General features: G+C 39.6%; 1 protein-coding gene across 5 annotated transcripts in view; it reads left to right on the forward strand.

Annotated features, from left to right (window-relative positions):
- szt2 (SZT2 subunit of KICSTOR complex) overlaps window positions 1-15,941 on the forward strand; it is a 179,931-nt gene that overhangs the window by 64,798 nt on the left and 99,192 nt on the right. For all 5 annotated transcript variants that reach the window (XM_052011099.1, XM_052011102.1, XM_052011100.1 and 2 more), the window contains exons 31-39: window positions 892-969; window positions 1,754-2,050; window positions 3,824-3,959; window positions 5,359-5,475; window positions 6,281-6,359; window positions 9,787-9,972; window positions 11,189-11,488; window positions 13,631-13,940; window positions 15,358-15,432. In XM_052011099.1, coding sequence (XP_051867059.1) covers window positions 892-969; window positions 1,754-2,050; window positions 3,824-3,959; window positions 5,359-5,475; window positions 6,281-6,359; window positions 9,787-9,972; window positions 11,189-11,488; window positions 13,631-13,940; window positions 15,358-15,432 — 1,578 coding nt within the window. The remainder of the gene's footprint in view (window positions 1-891; window positions 970-1,753; window positions 2,051-3,823; window positions 3,960-5,358; window positions 5,476-6,280; window positions 6,360-9,786; window positions 9,973-11,188; window positions 11,489-13,630; window positions 13,941-15,357; window positions 15,433-15,941) is intronic.

A 15,941-nucleotide genomic window follows, 5' to 3' on the forward strand; every position in this document is an offset into this window, starting at 1 on the left:
GTTTGTTTCATGGGCATGGTAACTACACTGTATTCATCCCACATGGCCATGTATAAATTATCGTTATGACTCATCCGCTGGAAAGCATCACAACTGCACAAGTCCAACATTTTTAATAACTATTTGTGCTCTTTATAGCTTAGGATTTTGAAGAGTGAAGGGGAAAGGGAAATTAACCTTGGTTCTCTCCACGTTATGAACAGTCTTGAGACTTTTTAGATTTCATTGTCCTGAATTAGGTTACTTCTGTTGATAGATATTAATAGTTGTATATATGTATTGTTTTTTGTTTCAGAAGTGCTCTACATCTTGTGATATTAAATTGTTTGTGGAGTAAATAAAAAGACACAGCATTTATTGGCATTCTTCCCCATTTAAACCATTTTCAGGAAGCTTAAATCTTGATGTAATCTGCTCTGTAATTGCTTTTACCCACCTCCCAGAGTAAAACAGCTGTTATGCAGCAGAAAGTCCTTTGGAATAATGATTTTGATAAGCCCAAGGAAGTGCACTTTGGTGCAGCTGTACATGTTCCCATGTCAATGCTGTAAAAATATCATTCTCTTCTGATAGATTGGTGTCTACCATCTTCACCCCACTATAATAGGTCCCTGTGAAGAAATCTTTAGCTAGAGCCTGGTTCAATGGCTTAGTCAGGGCTGATGAACTTGAGCTCTAAGATGCCAACTGAGCTTGGAGCATTTCAGTTGCAAGTAGAATTTATGTTCATATGATTGTACGTCAAATGGATAGTCCAAGCTAGTGGCTTTTTTCAAAAGCCATATATCTTTTGTGTTTAGAAGTGGAAATCTAATGGCTGGTTTGACAAGAACTGTAACTCCTCTAATGGAAATTTTCTCAAATGCACTTTGTCCTGAAATTTATAGGAAGAAAATTATCAGGATGAAAGACAACGAAAACAAAGTGAAGATAATGATCTTTCTGAGTTGGAGATGGCAGGGGAGGAAGGTGAGATGTTTTGAATTTTGTAACATGGTATGGTTTCATTGCATGTTATAACCATTGATTTGGTTGTATAGATGAAATATGGGTTGGATGCAAAGTGATTGGGGGTCTCTGTTAATTCTGTGTCTATATTTGATCTGTAAATTTTGCTGTTCTCAAAACTGACAACCTCGCACATTTTATTTGCATCTTGAACATGATCCACTGAACATGGATTTGCAAGTTCAATACCTGATTCTGATATGGCATACTGTTTTTTTGTTTAAAAAAAGTGTCCTTTCAAAAAGAAATTAATTTGTGGTCTTCAGATTCTATAGCTCAAACCACATATAAAATTTAACTTATTTCAAGCTCCAAACATTTCCTATCATGTCGTTATGATATTTTGTATTCCTGTGGCAGCTATCCTTGTGGATTGGCAGAGTGAGCCTTCCTATTTGGATGGTTTTGAGAGAGGGACTTACTGAAAATTTGTTTACGTTTGCTCATAATTCGTATAAAGTTTCTCAAGATCATCAAAGAAAAAAATATGGTTTACCATTAAAATAATCTAGTTACGATTCGTATCCAACTCAGAAGATGGTGATAATATTTTAATTCATTGTGCCACTGTTTCTCTAAAAATTTAATTTTAATGCATAATTCCTGAGTTTGGTTCTAAAAACAAGCAGTTAGCAATACTCTTTTCAGGTAAGAACTACTAGCCAGCTTTTAAAATGTTAAATTTTAAGTCTTTGCAGGAGAAACTAAATCTGCTGTACTTTTATAACTTCCTGAAATCTGACAGGGAATACATCTGGATGCTGTGTAGTGACAGAGAGTGATCCAGATTTGGAGGTCGAATATAGGGAAAAATCTGACAAGGAATTACAGGATGCTGATTCGCTCTCGGATACCAATACAGTGAACAGAGACGATGATTCCTTCAGTGTTCTTGGGGGAGATTCTTTGAATGAGCAAGACTTTCCTGATCAGGAGATGCCACCATTATTTGTTCACCTTACTTGTTCCCTTGGTGGAAAAAAGTGCCACGGGCCATTCTCAGTGGAGTCCATACCAGTGGAGTCATTGCCCACTTGCCTTGGTAAGTGAAGAGCTGAAGTTTGGAAGGAAAGTTTAAATAATAATGTCAAAGAGTCATACAGCATAGAAACAGGCTGACCATCAAGTACCCATCTATACTAATCCCATTTACCAGCACTTGGTCTGTAGTCTTCTATTGGTGCTTCAAGTGCTCGTCTAGATATTTCATAAATGTTGTGACTCACTGCCTCCACCACCCTCTCATTGCAAATCCCAACCACTTTCTTCATTATATCCCTTCTAAACCTCTTACTCCACAAACCTGTGCCCTCAGGTTATACATGACTCCACTTTGGAGAAAAGTTTACTGCTATCTACCCCATCTATAACCCTGATAGTCTTGTACCATCTTTACTCCAAGGAAAACAAACCTAGCTTATCCAGTCTCTCCTAACTGAGATACTCCATCCCAGGCAACGTCCTGGTGAATCTCTTAGGGTGATGCAGTTTGTAGAGCCACTGCCTCACAGAACCGGAGACCTGGGTTCAATCCTTACCTCAGGTGCTGTCTGTGTGGGGTTTGCACATTCTCCATATGACCACGTGGGTTTCCTCCCACATCCCAAAGATGTGCAGGTCAGTAGGTTTGTAAATTGTAGGCCACTGTAAATTGCCCCTAGCATGCAGGTGAATGATAGAATCGGGAAAGAGTTGATAGAATGTAGGGAGAATGGGATTAATGTGGAATTGGTATAAATGGGTGGTTGATAGTCGGTGCAGGTTCGACGGGCTGAAGGGCCTGTTTCATTAATGTATGCACTCAGTGCAGGTTGGATGGGCTGAAGGGCTTGTTTCCATAGACCTCTCTGCACCTTCTTTAGAGAAATCACATCCTTTCTATACTCTGGCGACCAAAAGTACACAGTGTTCCAGATATGGCCTCGCCAATATTTTATAAAGCTGCACCATAACTTCTCTGCTTGATGCCCCAGCTAATGAAGCCTAGCATTCCGTATGCTACCTTTAGTATCTTATCTATCTGTGCTGCCACCTTCAGGCATCTTTAGAATTGTACATCAAAGTCCATCCATTCCTCAATATTTCTAGGGCCCTACCATTCATTATTGCATGTCCTGCTCTTATTTGATCTCTCAAAATGCATCACTTCACACTTATCAAGATTAAATTCCATCCAGTATCACTCTGCCCAACTTACCAGCTGATCAATATCTTTCTGTAGCCTGAAACTATCCTCTTCACTCACCATGGCATCATTTTTTGTTTCATCTACAAGCTTACTAATCATGTACAAAATCATGAGGGGCATAGATAGGGTCAATGCGCACAGTCTTTAACCCAGGATTGGGGAATCAAGAACTAAAGGGCATAGGTTTAAAGTGAGAGGGGAGAGATTTAAAAGGAATCTGAGGGGTAACTTTTTCCGCGCAGAGGGTGGTGAGTATATGGAATGAGTTGCCAGAGGAAATGGTTGAGGCAGGTACAATAGTATTGTTTGAGAAGCACTTGGATAGGTACATGGAGGGGCAGGGCTTAGAGGGAAATGGGCCGAATGCAGGAAATTGGGACTAGCTGGGTGGGCACTGTGGTTGGCGTGGACTCATTGGGCCGAAGAGCCTGTATCCCTGCTATATTGCTCTATGACTCCAAATAAGCTATTTACTAAGAAGGATACGGCTGCTTTATTCTAGAACGATGTTCAACTCCTTTTCAACCTGAAAAATTAGTTTCCTCAGTTCCTTATGATAGTCTCTTTTGGTTAGTCATTTACATTTCACAGGAAATTATTTCCAATTGTTTCATTTTTTTCATTTAGGTGAAATTATCAGCTGCTTGGAGAATTTTCCAGTCAAATCGATTGATCTAGATGATCTAGTTGTCACCCTGGATATTTTTGTGCTGACTCTTCCTTTAGAAATTGAGATTATCCCTGTTGATATGAACCACCACAGGTAAGTTGAGAGGCAAGTAGCAGTTTTGCATCTTTTAGCTGCACAGTGCCTAGCGAAATGAGTTGGTGAGCTTGGCGTGTATTTGTGAGGGCAGTTGGAATGTCTGCTTAGTGTTCCAAACAAGATATTAGTCCGTAATTACAAACCGTGGTTTCTAGAGATCTTCTCTCTATGGAGATGGCAATCACTGACCCAAGGCTTGGTCATGCTTAAGAACTGACATGGGAAGTAAACAATCAAATATAATTGAGTGAAAATCAAAAAACAAAATAGCAGAAGCTGAACATTTAAAACAAAAACAGAAACTGTGGGGAATACTCAGCAGGTTAAGCCGCATGGGAAGAGAAACAGAGTCAACATTTCAGGTTGGAGTATTTTCTGACGAATCAGGTTGGAGAATGTTCTGACAAAGGATCTTCAACTTGAAACCTTGACTCTGTTTCTCTTCCCACAGATGTGGCCTGACCTGCTGATTATTTCCAGCATTTTCAATTTTTGTTTAACAATCAAATACAATTGAATTAGAAGAACAAACTCTTTAATTTCAAAGTATACTTTATTCATAAAAAATCAAATATGCGTAATACGGAACATTTAAGTTGGCATTTTCATCACATGTCATGTTATTCCCATTACTTAGCATTAATATGTTACTAGCTATTATTTTGCACAACCCTTGAACAGGCAGTTCAGGGTGTTTTAACACAGATATCAACTAATTAATAGGCAATGGTAGGAGCACCTTAAATGGCTATTCCACACAGAGACCCTGCAGTGGCTGCACCGAGCCTCAGTGCCCCTCAGCACATAGTCATGTACCTTTTGAGCTTACCAGTTTGCAGCACTTGGTCAAAGACTTTTGGCCCATCAAGATTTAGCTCCCCACAAGGGCTGTCTAGTCTAATTCCAGTTTGCTGCTTGTCCCTGTAATGTGCCCCTTGTTCAAGAATTTTTTTTGATAAGAATTGTATAGACGAGGCTCAGTAGGTTTGTGGAAAAGAATTCCACTGTCTGACTTTCCTTTTTAAAACGTAATTTCATGTAACTTTTTTTTATTTGCAGTTATCTTTAATTTGTATCCTTTTGTTAATATCTCTCCAACCCAAAAAAAAAGTTTCATAAGCGACATCTATTATGAAGCCACTCTAGCCAGAAGCTAACACAACAATGTTATCACCTGTACAGATTGCGTACATGGGTGTATTGAAATAAATGGAAATTCATTTACCCATGCAAGAAGTGGTCGAGTGTAGAGTTATCTGAGACATGAACAGATGTCTGCATGCGATGTTCAATTTCAGGCTACATTGACTTCCTCGTACTTTATTCCAAGGACAGCTGTGCTATTGCAGATTAATTTGTGTATGTAATTCTTTGCAAGTATATTCACTTTCCCTAGGTACACATCTGAAAGCAGCAGTTCCATGAACCGATCACCAGGACAACCATCATCATATCGATCTGATGAAGAGTTAATGCAAAGCATAGATCGACTTGCCTCTACCACAGATGAGAGGTACAGTCTTTTGAGAAATTAATTAAAAATAAGTCAATCTAATGTATCTGTTTCTAGTAAATTATCAGAATTTACATGATTTATTTTAATTTTGAATGATCAAAAATATAATTTCTGAAATGATTTAAAAGAATTAATCAGTGTAGTCAAAACTAAGATATTAAGCTTGCAACATGAAACATATTTATGAAAGTTCTGTGCCAATGTCATATCCTGATCAGGCTCAATGAATTTCAGAGCAAGTGACTGCAAATGCAGGAAGTCTGAAATAAAAACATGAAATGCTGTAAATACTCCAGTATCTTTGGTTCTGATGAAAGGACCTGAAATGTTAAGTCTACTTCCTTTCCCATAGATGTTCCCTGTCCTAATGAGTATTTCCAGCATTTTCTGTTTTAGCTTTGTGTTTCCAGATCAGTAAAAGCCTCTTACAAATACCCATTCTTGAGAACCAGTTCTTTCAGCAGCAAGTGTAGACAGAACTGCAAGGAATGTCATTATGTTTACTTCATAAAACCATTTATTCAGGCTTCCTTGACTCTAAACCAAAACCTCCGAGCTTTGAATTTAAGTTGTGGGTTTTCCAGCACTTTCTGCTTTTACTTCACATTTCCAGCATCTGCAGTTTTTTGCTTTTTGAGTCTAATCGTCCAGGTGCATGAACAGGAAATCTTCCCCAGCATTTACAGGATTAATTTTAAACAATCTCTGTCCACATAGAATGGACACTGCTTTATATTCATCTTATTTCTGAACTTGGGAGAATTGTCTCTGTCTTTTTGTGCTGTATGGTACTATGTTTCAGGATTGCAGAAGCTTTGTGTGATCCACTTTCCAAGCTGCCGCCATTGCACAAGCAAGCCGTCCTTGCTACAATGGATGAGGTAATGTCAAAGAATAGAGATCAATGAACTGGAAATAGCATTTTAGCAGGTATAACAGTTATGTTAATTTCTCATACTGACATTGTGTAGACAACATAGTTATACAAAGTCACTCAATGTTGTAGTGATTTTAAATGCAGTTTAGCAAAAGCTACATGAAACATTCTCCATCCAACTGCTTTTAACTGTACAGTATTGATGGAAAGTCAGATTTTCTGAGTGTTTCCCATCTTGTCGACAGTAGCTAATGTGAAAGGGGAATGAAGGATGAATCAAAGAACAACATGGATGCAAAGGAGGCTGTTTAGCCCACTGAGTCACAGTCTTTCCTTATGCTTTTAAGATAATATCTTCACTTTTTAATCCTACCATTATGCATTTGTAATAATTGTAAATTGTATCTATTTAATACTTTCAATAGTGAAAAAAATCCCAAAGCACTTAAGTATAATCGTAAATTGCACTGAGCTAAAGGAGCTATAAAGTGAGATGGTTTGTAGCTTGGTTGAAGAGAGGAGTTTTACATTACAACACAACAGATGGTTAAGGTGAAGGCTGTAATAATGAACAACCCAGCTCTGTCTGTTAAGCAAGTTCATTTCTTCGGGTTGACTTCACTTCCTGCCCTTTCCCTTTGTCTCTTAAATTTTTTTCTACCCAATAATCTCAGAGATCTTGGCTTTGAAAACAACTATCAAATAAAAATCCTAGTTCTTCATAGGTGGAGAATATTCCAGCCCTAAATGGCTGAATCTTCATCCTGAGACTAGTGCAAGCAACCTCTCAGCAAGCTCTCCTGCCAAGCCTTGAAAGCATTCCATGCTTCACATTTTTTTCTAAAAGTCCAAGAATGTAGTCAAACTTCCCTCAATCTCTCCCCAAATACTGAGTGGGCCAGGTAATGTTTCTGGTAAAAGAAAACAACATTTCAGATTGATGAATTCTGATAATATCTTCTCACAAAATACTTCAATACCAACATTGCTTTTTGATTATTTTAATGAATCTTTATTTCACCCATCTGGAGGACAAATTATAATCCTTGGATAAAGAGACCAAAAGTAGAGAGTACTCCAGGTATGGGTTCACCAAAGCCTTCATAGATAGAATAAGATTTCCTCACTCTCACACTCTAAGTCTCTTGCTTGCAATAAGGTTTAAGCATCTTTTGCTATTCTACTGTTTGTTAATTTTATGTGATTTAAGAGACCTCAGATAAAACTTCACCTACCACCTTTGTGCAAGATTTCATCCATTTGTAGGTTCTGTGTTTTACTTTCATGTTACTTTTCTGTCTAACCTTGTATCAGCTGCAGACATAAATATATTGCCCAGTCCTGAAATCCATGTCATTAATGTAGGTTGTAAGTAGCTGAGGAACAAACACTGATTTTTATTGCACTCCACCAGACACATCTACCTTGCTGTATTGGCTTTACGTACTGGTTTCTGTCCAGTAGCCAATCCTCATCAGAGAATCATTGATATTGATGACACAGAAGAAAGCTGTTTGGTCCATGGTGTCCATGCCAGCTGAAAATTAAGCTATTGAGGTTGCTTCTGCTTCTCAGAACTCGGTCCACAGTCTTGGTTATCAGAGATCTTTGAATCAGGGAATTTGTTGATTTTAATGAAGGTTTCTGACTCTGCCACTGTTTCAGGCAGTGAGATCAAGGCCCTCAATACACTTTGGATGATTTTTTTTCTCATTCTCCCACAATCCTTCCACCAATTAAATCGGTATGTGCTTATTATTAATCTTTTTGTATATTCACACTATCAATACCATTAATGCTATTCATGTAAATCTAGCGGTGCAGTCAGCGTGATTAACTGATGTGATTAATTCGATATACTATTCCCACACTGATTTCCCCTTATCTACCCTGTAAGTTACACCCTCAAAATGCTATTCATTTGTTGTGCACATCGTGGGATCGAGTTTAAGAGCCACGAGGTAATGATGCAGCTCTACAAAACTCTGGTTAGACCACACTTGGAGTACTTGTGTCCATTTCTGGTCGCCTCATTATAGGAAGAATGTGGAAGCGTTGGAAAGGGTGCAGAGGAGATTTACCAGGATGCTGCCTAGATTGGAGAGTATGGATTATGAGGAGAGACTAAGGGAGCTAGGGCTTTACTCATTGGAGAGGAGGAGGATGAGGGGAGACATGATAGAGGTATACAAAATATTAAGAGGAATAGATAGAGTGAACAGCCAGCATCTCTTTCCCAGGGCACCAATGCTCAATACAAGAGGGCATGGCTTTAAGGTAATGGATGGGAAGTTCAAGGGAGCTATCAGAGGGGGGTTTTTCACCCAGAGAGTGGTTGGTGCATGGAATGCGCTGCCTGGGGTGGTGGTGGAGGCTGATACGTTGGTCAAGTTCAAGAGATTGTTAGATAAACATATGGAGGAATTTAAAATAGGGGGATATGTGGGAGGAAGGGGTTAGTCAGTCTTAGGTGTGGTTTAAAGGTCAGCACAACATGGTGGGCTGAAGGGCCTGTATTGTTCTATGGTTCTATCTCTCTTTCATGTGAGTGTGTTGACTTTGACTTTGCCTGTTTGTTTTGTGAATCCCCCACTGCCCCCCCCTCCACACACACACACACACACACACACACACACACACACACACACACACACACACACACACACACACACACACACACACACACACACACACACACACACACACACACACACACCCCCTTGGTATTTTATGACAGCTTTAGTAATGCATTCCAGCACTTTCCCTGCTATTGAGATCAGGCGGTCTAGCCTATTGTTACCTATTTTCTCTTTCCTACCATTCATGAATAGTGGGATTACATACGTTACTTTGCAATTTCCATGGAACCAATCTGAAATCAAAGCCAATGCATCCACTGTCACTGGAGCCACCTCTTTTAAAATGCTAGGGTGTAGCACCTGGTGCATGGGATTTTCCTGCTTTAAATCCCATTATTTTTTTCTAGCATCTGTTTCATTAATACTAACTACTTTAAGTTCTTCTTTCCCATGAGGTCCTTTATTCCCCACAATTTCTAGTATATATTTTTTTATCTTCTACTGTAAAGACAGAAGCAAAATATTTGTTTAACATTCCTGACATTTCCTTATTTCCCATTACAGTTTGTAGGGAACAACATTTGCCCTTATAATTTTATTTTTGTGTATTAATTAAGAACTCGAGTAGGTTTGGCTGTATCTAGACAACAGTTTTGAAGTGGCGCATATGTTTCTGGATCTGATGATGACTATTCAATTATGTATCAACTTCATTTTACAAGACTAAGTGTGACAGATTAATTTCTGGCTCTTTATTTAGTTTTAAGAGCCAAAATGTATGTGTTTCAAAAAAGTTCTGTGCGATTTGTCTATTGTTTTCTAACTTGTTCTGAAATCTCATCTTTTCTTTAGATTCATTGGCTTCTAGAAGATGAAATTGTTTCAGCACTACGCCATTCAACAAATATTACCTTAGCTACCCTACAGAAAGTATCGGATCATGTGTCCAGGTCAAAGGGCAGGCCGCGATGTCACAGTGAAGTGGTTCCTTTACAGTTTGTTTTTGGTCCGGAGCAATCACTGGAGAAGTTTAAGGAGGTGCGCAGAACTGTTAGGCTAGGATGCCGTGGTAGTTTGTTACATTTAAAAAGAATTGACCAAAAGAAAGCCAGTCAGAATATGACCATTGTTCTATACACAAACTTGCAAGAGGCTGGGAAATGGAGTTACTGAGATGCAAGTTGCATGTTTTCAGACTAATTATGAGTTGACAGGAATTTAAAAATTGTAAGTTAAAGAAAATCTGGTTAATACTTAACTGAAATGTGCACACCCTTCCTCAGAATAACTCTTGAACTCACCCACGAGGAAAGTTCTCTTGTATTAATATCAAAGGCAATTATAGAGTCATAAAGTCATACAGCACAGAAACGGGTCTTTTGACTATTGAGACCATGCTCTCCATCAAGCACCAATCTACACAAATTTCATTTTATTCTCCTCACATTCCCATCAACTCCCTCCCAGGTTCTACCGCCCACCTACACTGGAGTGGCCAATTAACCTGCACATCTCTGGGATCTGGGAGGAAACTGGAACACCAGGAGGAAACACCGGTCACAGCAAGAATGTGACAGACAGCATAGCATGCTCAGACAGATCTTGGGCCACTGGAACTGTGAAACAGTAGCTCCATTAACTGCACCACAGTGTCACCCCTTCTAAATACAAGTCTTTGTTTCTGAAAACAAAATCAACACTAAAATACAGCTTGCATTTATCTTAATCCTGTCCTATACTGAAATTTGTCGTCCTTTCTTTAATAAAAGCAATTGACTACAAGTCTTTTGCACAACCACAACTATGTAAAACGGAAAGGAATCCTTGCTATTCCCGTCTTGTCAAGATCTAACCAGAGTCTTGACTTCATTCCACCTGTCTTTCTTGATTTTGATTGTTTCCCATTCAATTATTTTTTTTCTATTAATCTTATATGATATGATATTCTGTGCAAGACTCACTAAACTAAAAGCCAATTCCACTACTTGTGGACAAAATTATTAATCAAAATTACAAGCAAAAATAAAAGTTACTGGTTGTTTTTAAATCACTTACTTTGTTGTAAGCTTTCTTGATTAGAAACAGGCTGTATCTTGGCTAATAAGAGTAAATATGCCAGATATCCCACATGCACAGTTGAAATGCCCAATGTTCCTTTGGTACAGGAAGAGTTGACAAGTAGATGGAAATTGATCAATTACCTTTTGATATGCCTTTGTTTTAACTGTTGTTCTTACTCTGTTTTCATTTTAAGGAATTTAAGCACATGAATCTTCCAGGGTACCTCCTTAATGAGGAAGCAAACAACTTTTATTATCTATCTGTGAGTCGCCTGCGTGTGCAGAGGGTAGACACAAGACAGAAACTTTCCCCAGAACCCCAACAGCAAAGTCTGGAGAGTGAGTGTGCAGCTGCGGCAATGGCATGTGATGAGAGTGCAGATGCCGAGGTAGCCCTGATCTGCCATCAACAGCAGGAAGGTTGGACTAAGCAAATGGAAGAAGCCAGAGCATTGTCTGTGATTGAGGGAGAGAAGAATGAAGAGAAGTCACAGGTAATGTTTGAGATGGTTTCACTGGTTGAGAATTTAGTTGGTTAAAATAGTGGTCATCGATAGTATTTTTCTGTACACTTGAATTAGTAAGTACTGTAGAAGTGGACTGTTGCAGTGACAAGGTTTTGTAGCTGCTGAAGTAATTTCATTCGTGTTCGATTAGATTTCAGATGTAATGTTTTGAGAATAAGATGAACAGCATGGTTTTATGATCAAATGTTTCTGTCTTTAAAACTTGTTCCTTTATTTAAACCCCATTTTCAATTTGCTCTTATATTGCTTGTACATTATATAGTGGACAAGTGCAGACTATGGTGACAGGGTTGTGTCTATGGCGATAATGTAAATTGGTGATAATCTGGGATTTGTGTGTGGTATGTAAGAACATTTCAAGGCTAGAACCTAGAACAGTGTAGCACAGGAACAGACCCCTCAGCCCATGATATCCATGCTGACCATAACAACAAACTAAACTAATCCCATCTGCCCAGATATTGACTATATCTTTCCATTCCCTGCCTGTTCATGTGCCTGTCTAAATGCCGCTTATCATATCTGCTTTCACCACCTGCCGTACAGTGCATTCAAGGCACCGACCACTCTCTGCGTAAATAAAAACAACTTGCCTCATAAACGTCCTTTTAACTTTTCCCCCTCTCACTTTAAACTTGTGCCCTCTAGTATTTCACATTTCTACCCTGAAGAAAAGGCTCTGACCATCTACCCTATCTATGCCTCTCATAATTTTATATACTTCTATCAGGTCACCCCCTCAGCCTCCGATGCCCCAGAGAAAACAAGTTTATCCAACTTCTCCTTATAGCTAATACTTTAATCCAGGTAACATCCTGGTGAACCTCTTCTGCAACCTTTCCAAAGGCTTCATATCCCTCCTGCAATGTAGTGACTAGATATGCACACAATATTCCAAATGTGGCCTAACCAAAGTTTTATACATCTACAGCATGACTTGCCAACTTTTATACTCAATGCCCCAACTGTTGAAGGCAAGCATGCCATACAACTTCTTTACCACCCTATCCACCTATGTTGCCACTTTCAGGGAGTTTTGGACTTGCACCCCATCAGTTCTCCTAAGGGTCCTGCCATTTACTTTTCTCTTGCACTTAACCTCCCAAATTGCACCATCTCTCACTTGTCCAGATTAAACTCCATCTGCTGTTTCTCTGACCATGTTTCCAATTGATCTTTATCCTGCTGTATCTTTGACAACTTTCCTCACTATCCACAACACCACCAATTTTTGTGTTGCCTGCAAACGTACTAATCAGCCCACCTATATTTTCATTCAAATCGTTTGTATCACAAACAGTGATATAAATCTGGAACCTTTGTTGTTTGTGATATAACACCCCTCCAAGACTACTCTTTGATTTCTATGCCCTCCCCCTACAATTTTGAATCCAACCTACCATGCCACCGTGGAGCCAAAGTGATTTTAATATTCTAGATCAACCTACTGTGAGGGACCTTGTTGAATGCTTTACTAAAAGTCCATGTATACAACATAAACTGCCCAACCCTCATCAATCATCTTTCTCATCCCCTCAAAAAAAAAACTGGATCAAGTTCATAAGACGTGACCTCCCCTGTACAAAGCCATGCTGATTATCCCTAATAAGTTCATACTTTGCCAAACGTTAGATTTCAGCAGTGTTTTGTTTTCTAGAGTTTGAGTAGGCAAAATTTGGAAAAAAGTTACTGTTTTGGACAGTAGGTATGGGTTCACTATAAGCATTCAAAATGGTTATGGATGAGTAGCAGCTGATATTTCAATACCAAAAGAAGGAGGGGAATTGGGCAAGAAATCTCACTGTCATTGTTCTCCTGGGACTCATTTTGACTGCCATTGAGAGTTGGGGAGGAACTTTCTAGATTCTGTCCCCCTAAGTTGGATTTTTTTCCCCTCCAGATTTTTGGTAGTTCTAGCAGGTTTAGATGGCTATTGCTGGGTAAGAGGGAAGTGAGGATTTGTAATGTGTAGTTGAACCATAACTGGATGGGGAAGGTTTGATAGGCTCGTTGGTCCTTTCCATTCTGCCAGTTTCATATGTTCTTGTAGTTGATTATAAATGGTACATTGGATTAAATGTGATTCATGCCTTATGGTCTGTTTTACAGATCTCGCTAGACGAAAGCAAATTAATATCTGAGAGAACGGTAATAGCAGCAGCAATTGATGGAGCATGTCTCGCATCAGCTGAACAACTGGAGGAGAACATGGAGGGGAAGACCTGTCTCTCTGCCACACAGCCTGACCAACAGGATCAAGGATTTACAGTGATCAAGTCTGAGGGAATCCTCACTAGCCCACCCCTCCTGCAGTCAAGTCCAGGGCCTGAGAAAACTCAGGTGACAAATCCACCATCGCAGACATCTTCTGCTGTGAGTCTTGCTGAATCTGTGCAGTCCATTACACCTGGCAGTACAGGTATGTCATTCTTTTCATCTAATTCATACGGTAAACTTGGCAGGCACAATACATGACCATTAAGTTGCAGAGGAGGTTGCTACAGTTTGAATCCCAGTGTTGACATAGTCAGTCAGTGAGATGAACACAGATTTGAAATTGGAGGAAGGGTTAGTTATTAGTGACAGATGAAAGTTGAAGCTTGAATGTCTGTATTTCTATTAGCAGTTGACTTGAGCGCTCCTACCCTGGAGCGTTGGAGGCTGAGGGGTGACCTTATGGAGGTATATAAAATCATGAGTGGCTTAGATAAGGTGAATGGTCACAGTCTTTTATTCCAAGGTAGGGAAATCTAAAACGAGAGGGCATAGACTTAAGATGGGAGAGGAAAGATTTAAAGATAACCTGAGGGGCAAGTTTTTCCACAGAAGATGGTCAGTCTGTGGAACGAGTTGCCAGAGTAAGTGGTGGAGGCGGGTACAATTACAACATTTAAAAGAGATTCAGACAGGTACGTGGACAGGAAAGGTTTAGAGAGATCTGGCCAAACGCAGACAAATGTGACTAGCTGAAGTAAGCAGCTTGGTTGGCATGGACGAGTTAGGCCAAAGGACCTGTTTCCTTACTGTATAATTCTGACTCTGTTGTCCACACGTTTTATGGGATTTGGGACTACTGTCACATGAACCACCGTAGGTGCATTTTGATTGATTTTCCATTGGCTCTTGAGTATTTGTTAAGTGGTGGATGTCTACTAGCTGGCAAAATTTGGTAACCATTTCACTGGGTACAAGGCTATGAGGTGGCAATTCAGGATGGTAGCATTTATTTCAAAAGGAATCTTTTTCTTACAATGGAGAAATGTGCTTGCTGGACATGTACCTTGATTAGGTAATGTAAAAGTAAACTTTTCATAATCCAGAATTGCATCAGATAAATGAAGTATGTGCTAATTTTCATGATATGCTGCAGTCTCATTATTTTGGTGGATAATTGCTGTTGATTATATGGTTGATATTTTCTCTTTCTCTGTCCCTAAATCTGTTGTTATTCTTTCTTTGACATTGGTAAAAATCTGACCCCAGCCAGCAAGGGCTATTTGCCACTTGAACTTTTGCTCATTGTTGGGAGAGTTTTGGGAATTTGTGAGCAATTGTATAGATCAACTGTCAATCAGAGGAAAACTTGTATTGCTTTTTGGATCACATAAGAGCTGGAGTCAAATCATTATATTTGCTGCAGTCTTAATCTCTAACCATTTCAGGACATTGTATTTTCCTCCGCTGCCCCCCTTACTGTTGTGTGTCTTTTGCTCATGCTGTGGAATTATTCTTTTCTCTTTCCTCTCTCTGTCATTCTTCTCTTTTAACTTTTGTTTGCCTGTCCCTGTGTACCTTTATACAATTCTTGACCCTATCTTTTATCTCTATACCCACAGGTTATTGCAAGCATAGACCAAGCAGAGTACAGAGTGTGGTCTCTAGTCAGGGCAGCTTGGATTCTGATCTTTTAGGTGAGATTTTTCTGTAACCTTTTCTTTTAAACCACAATTACTTTATTTCATTATAGCCTGTGCATGGAGAAAATGGTGAAAAAGTACAAAAAATGGTGGTAAACATGGATGTTATATTCAAGGCAGTGATATTTTGCTCCATCCGCCACAACGGCCAGGATCTCCCGGTGGCCACCTACTTCGATCCACATCCCACTCCCATACTGACATGTCTATCCATGGCCGCCTCTACTGCCATGTTGAGGCCAGACACAGGTTGGAGGAACAACACCTCATATTCCGCCTTGGGACTCTCCAACCTGATGGCCTCAACATCGATTTCTCTAACTTCCAGTAACCCCACTCCTTTGTCTTCCCTATTCCTGTGGCTCCCTCCCCCCCCGCCTTGATGACCTGCCCATCTCCTCTCCTCTCCTCCTCCATCCTTTATTCCATGGTCCACTGCTCTTTCCTACCAGATTCCTCCTCCTTCAGCCCTTTGCCTCTTCTACCTATCACCTCTCAGCTTA

Source organism: Pristis pectinata, chromosome 3, assembly GCF_009764475.1.
Source record: "Pristis pectinata isolate sPriPec2 chromosome 3, sPriPec2.1.pri, whole genome shotgun sequence".
NCBI classification, from domain to species: domain Eukaryota; kingdom Metazoa; phylum Chordata; class Chondrichthyes; order Rhinopristiformes; family Pristidae; genus Pristis; species Pristis pectinata.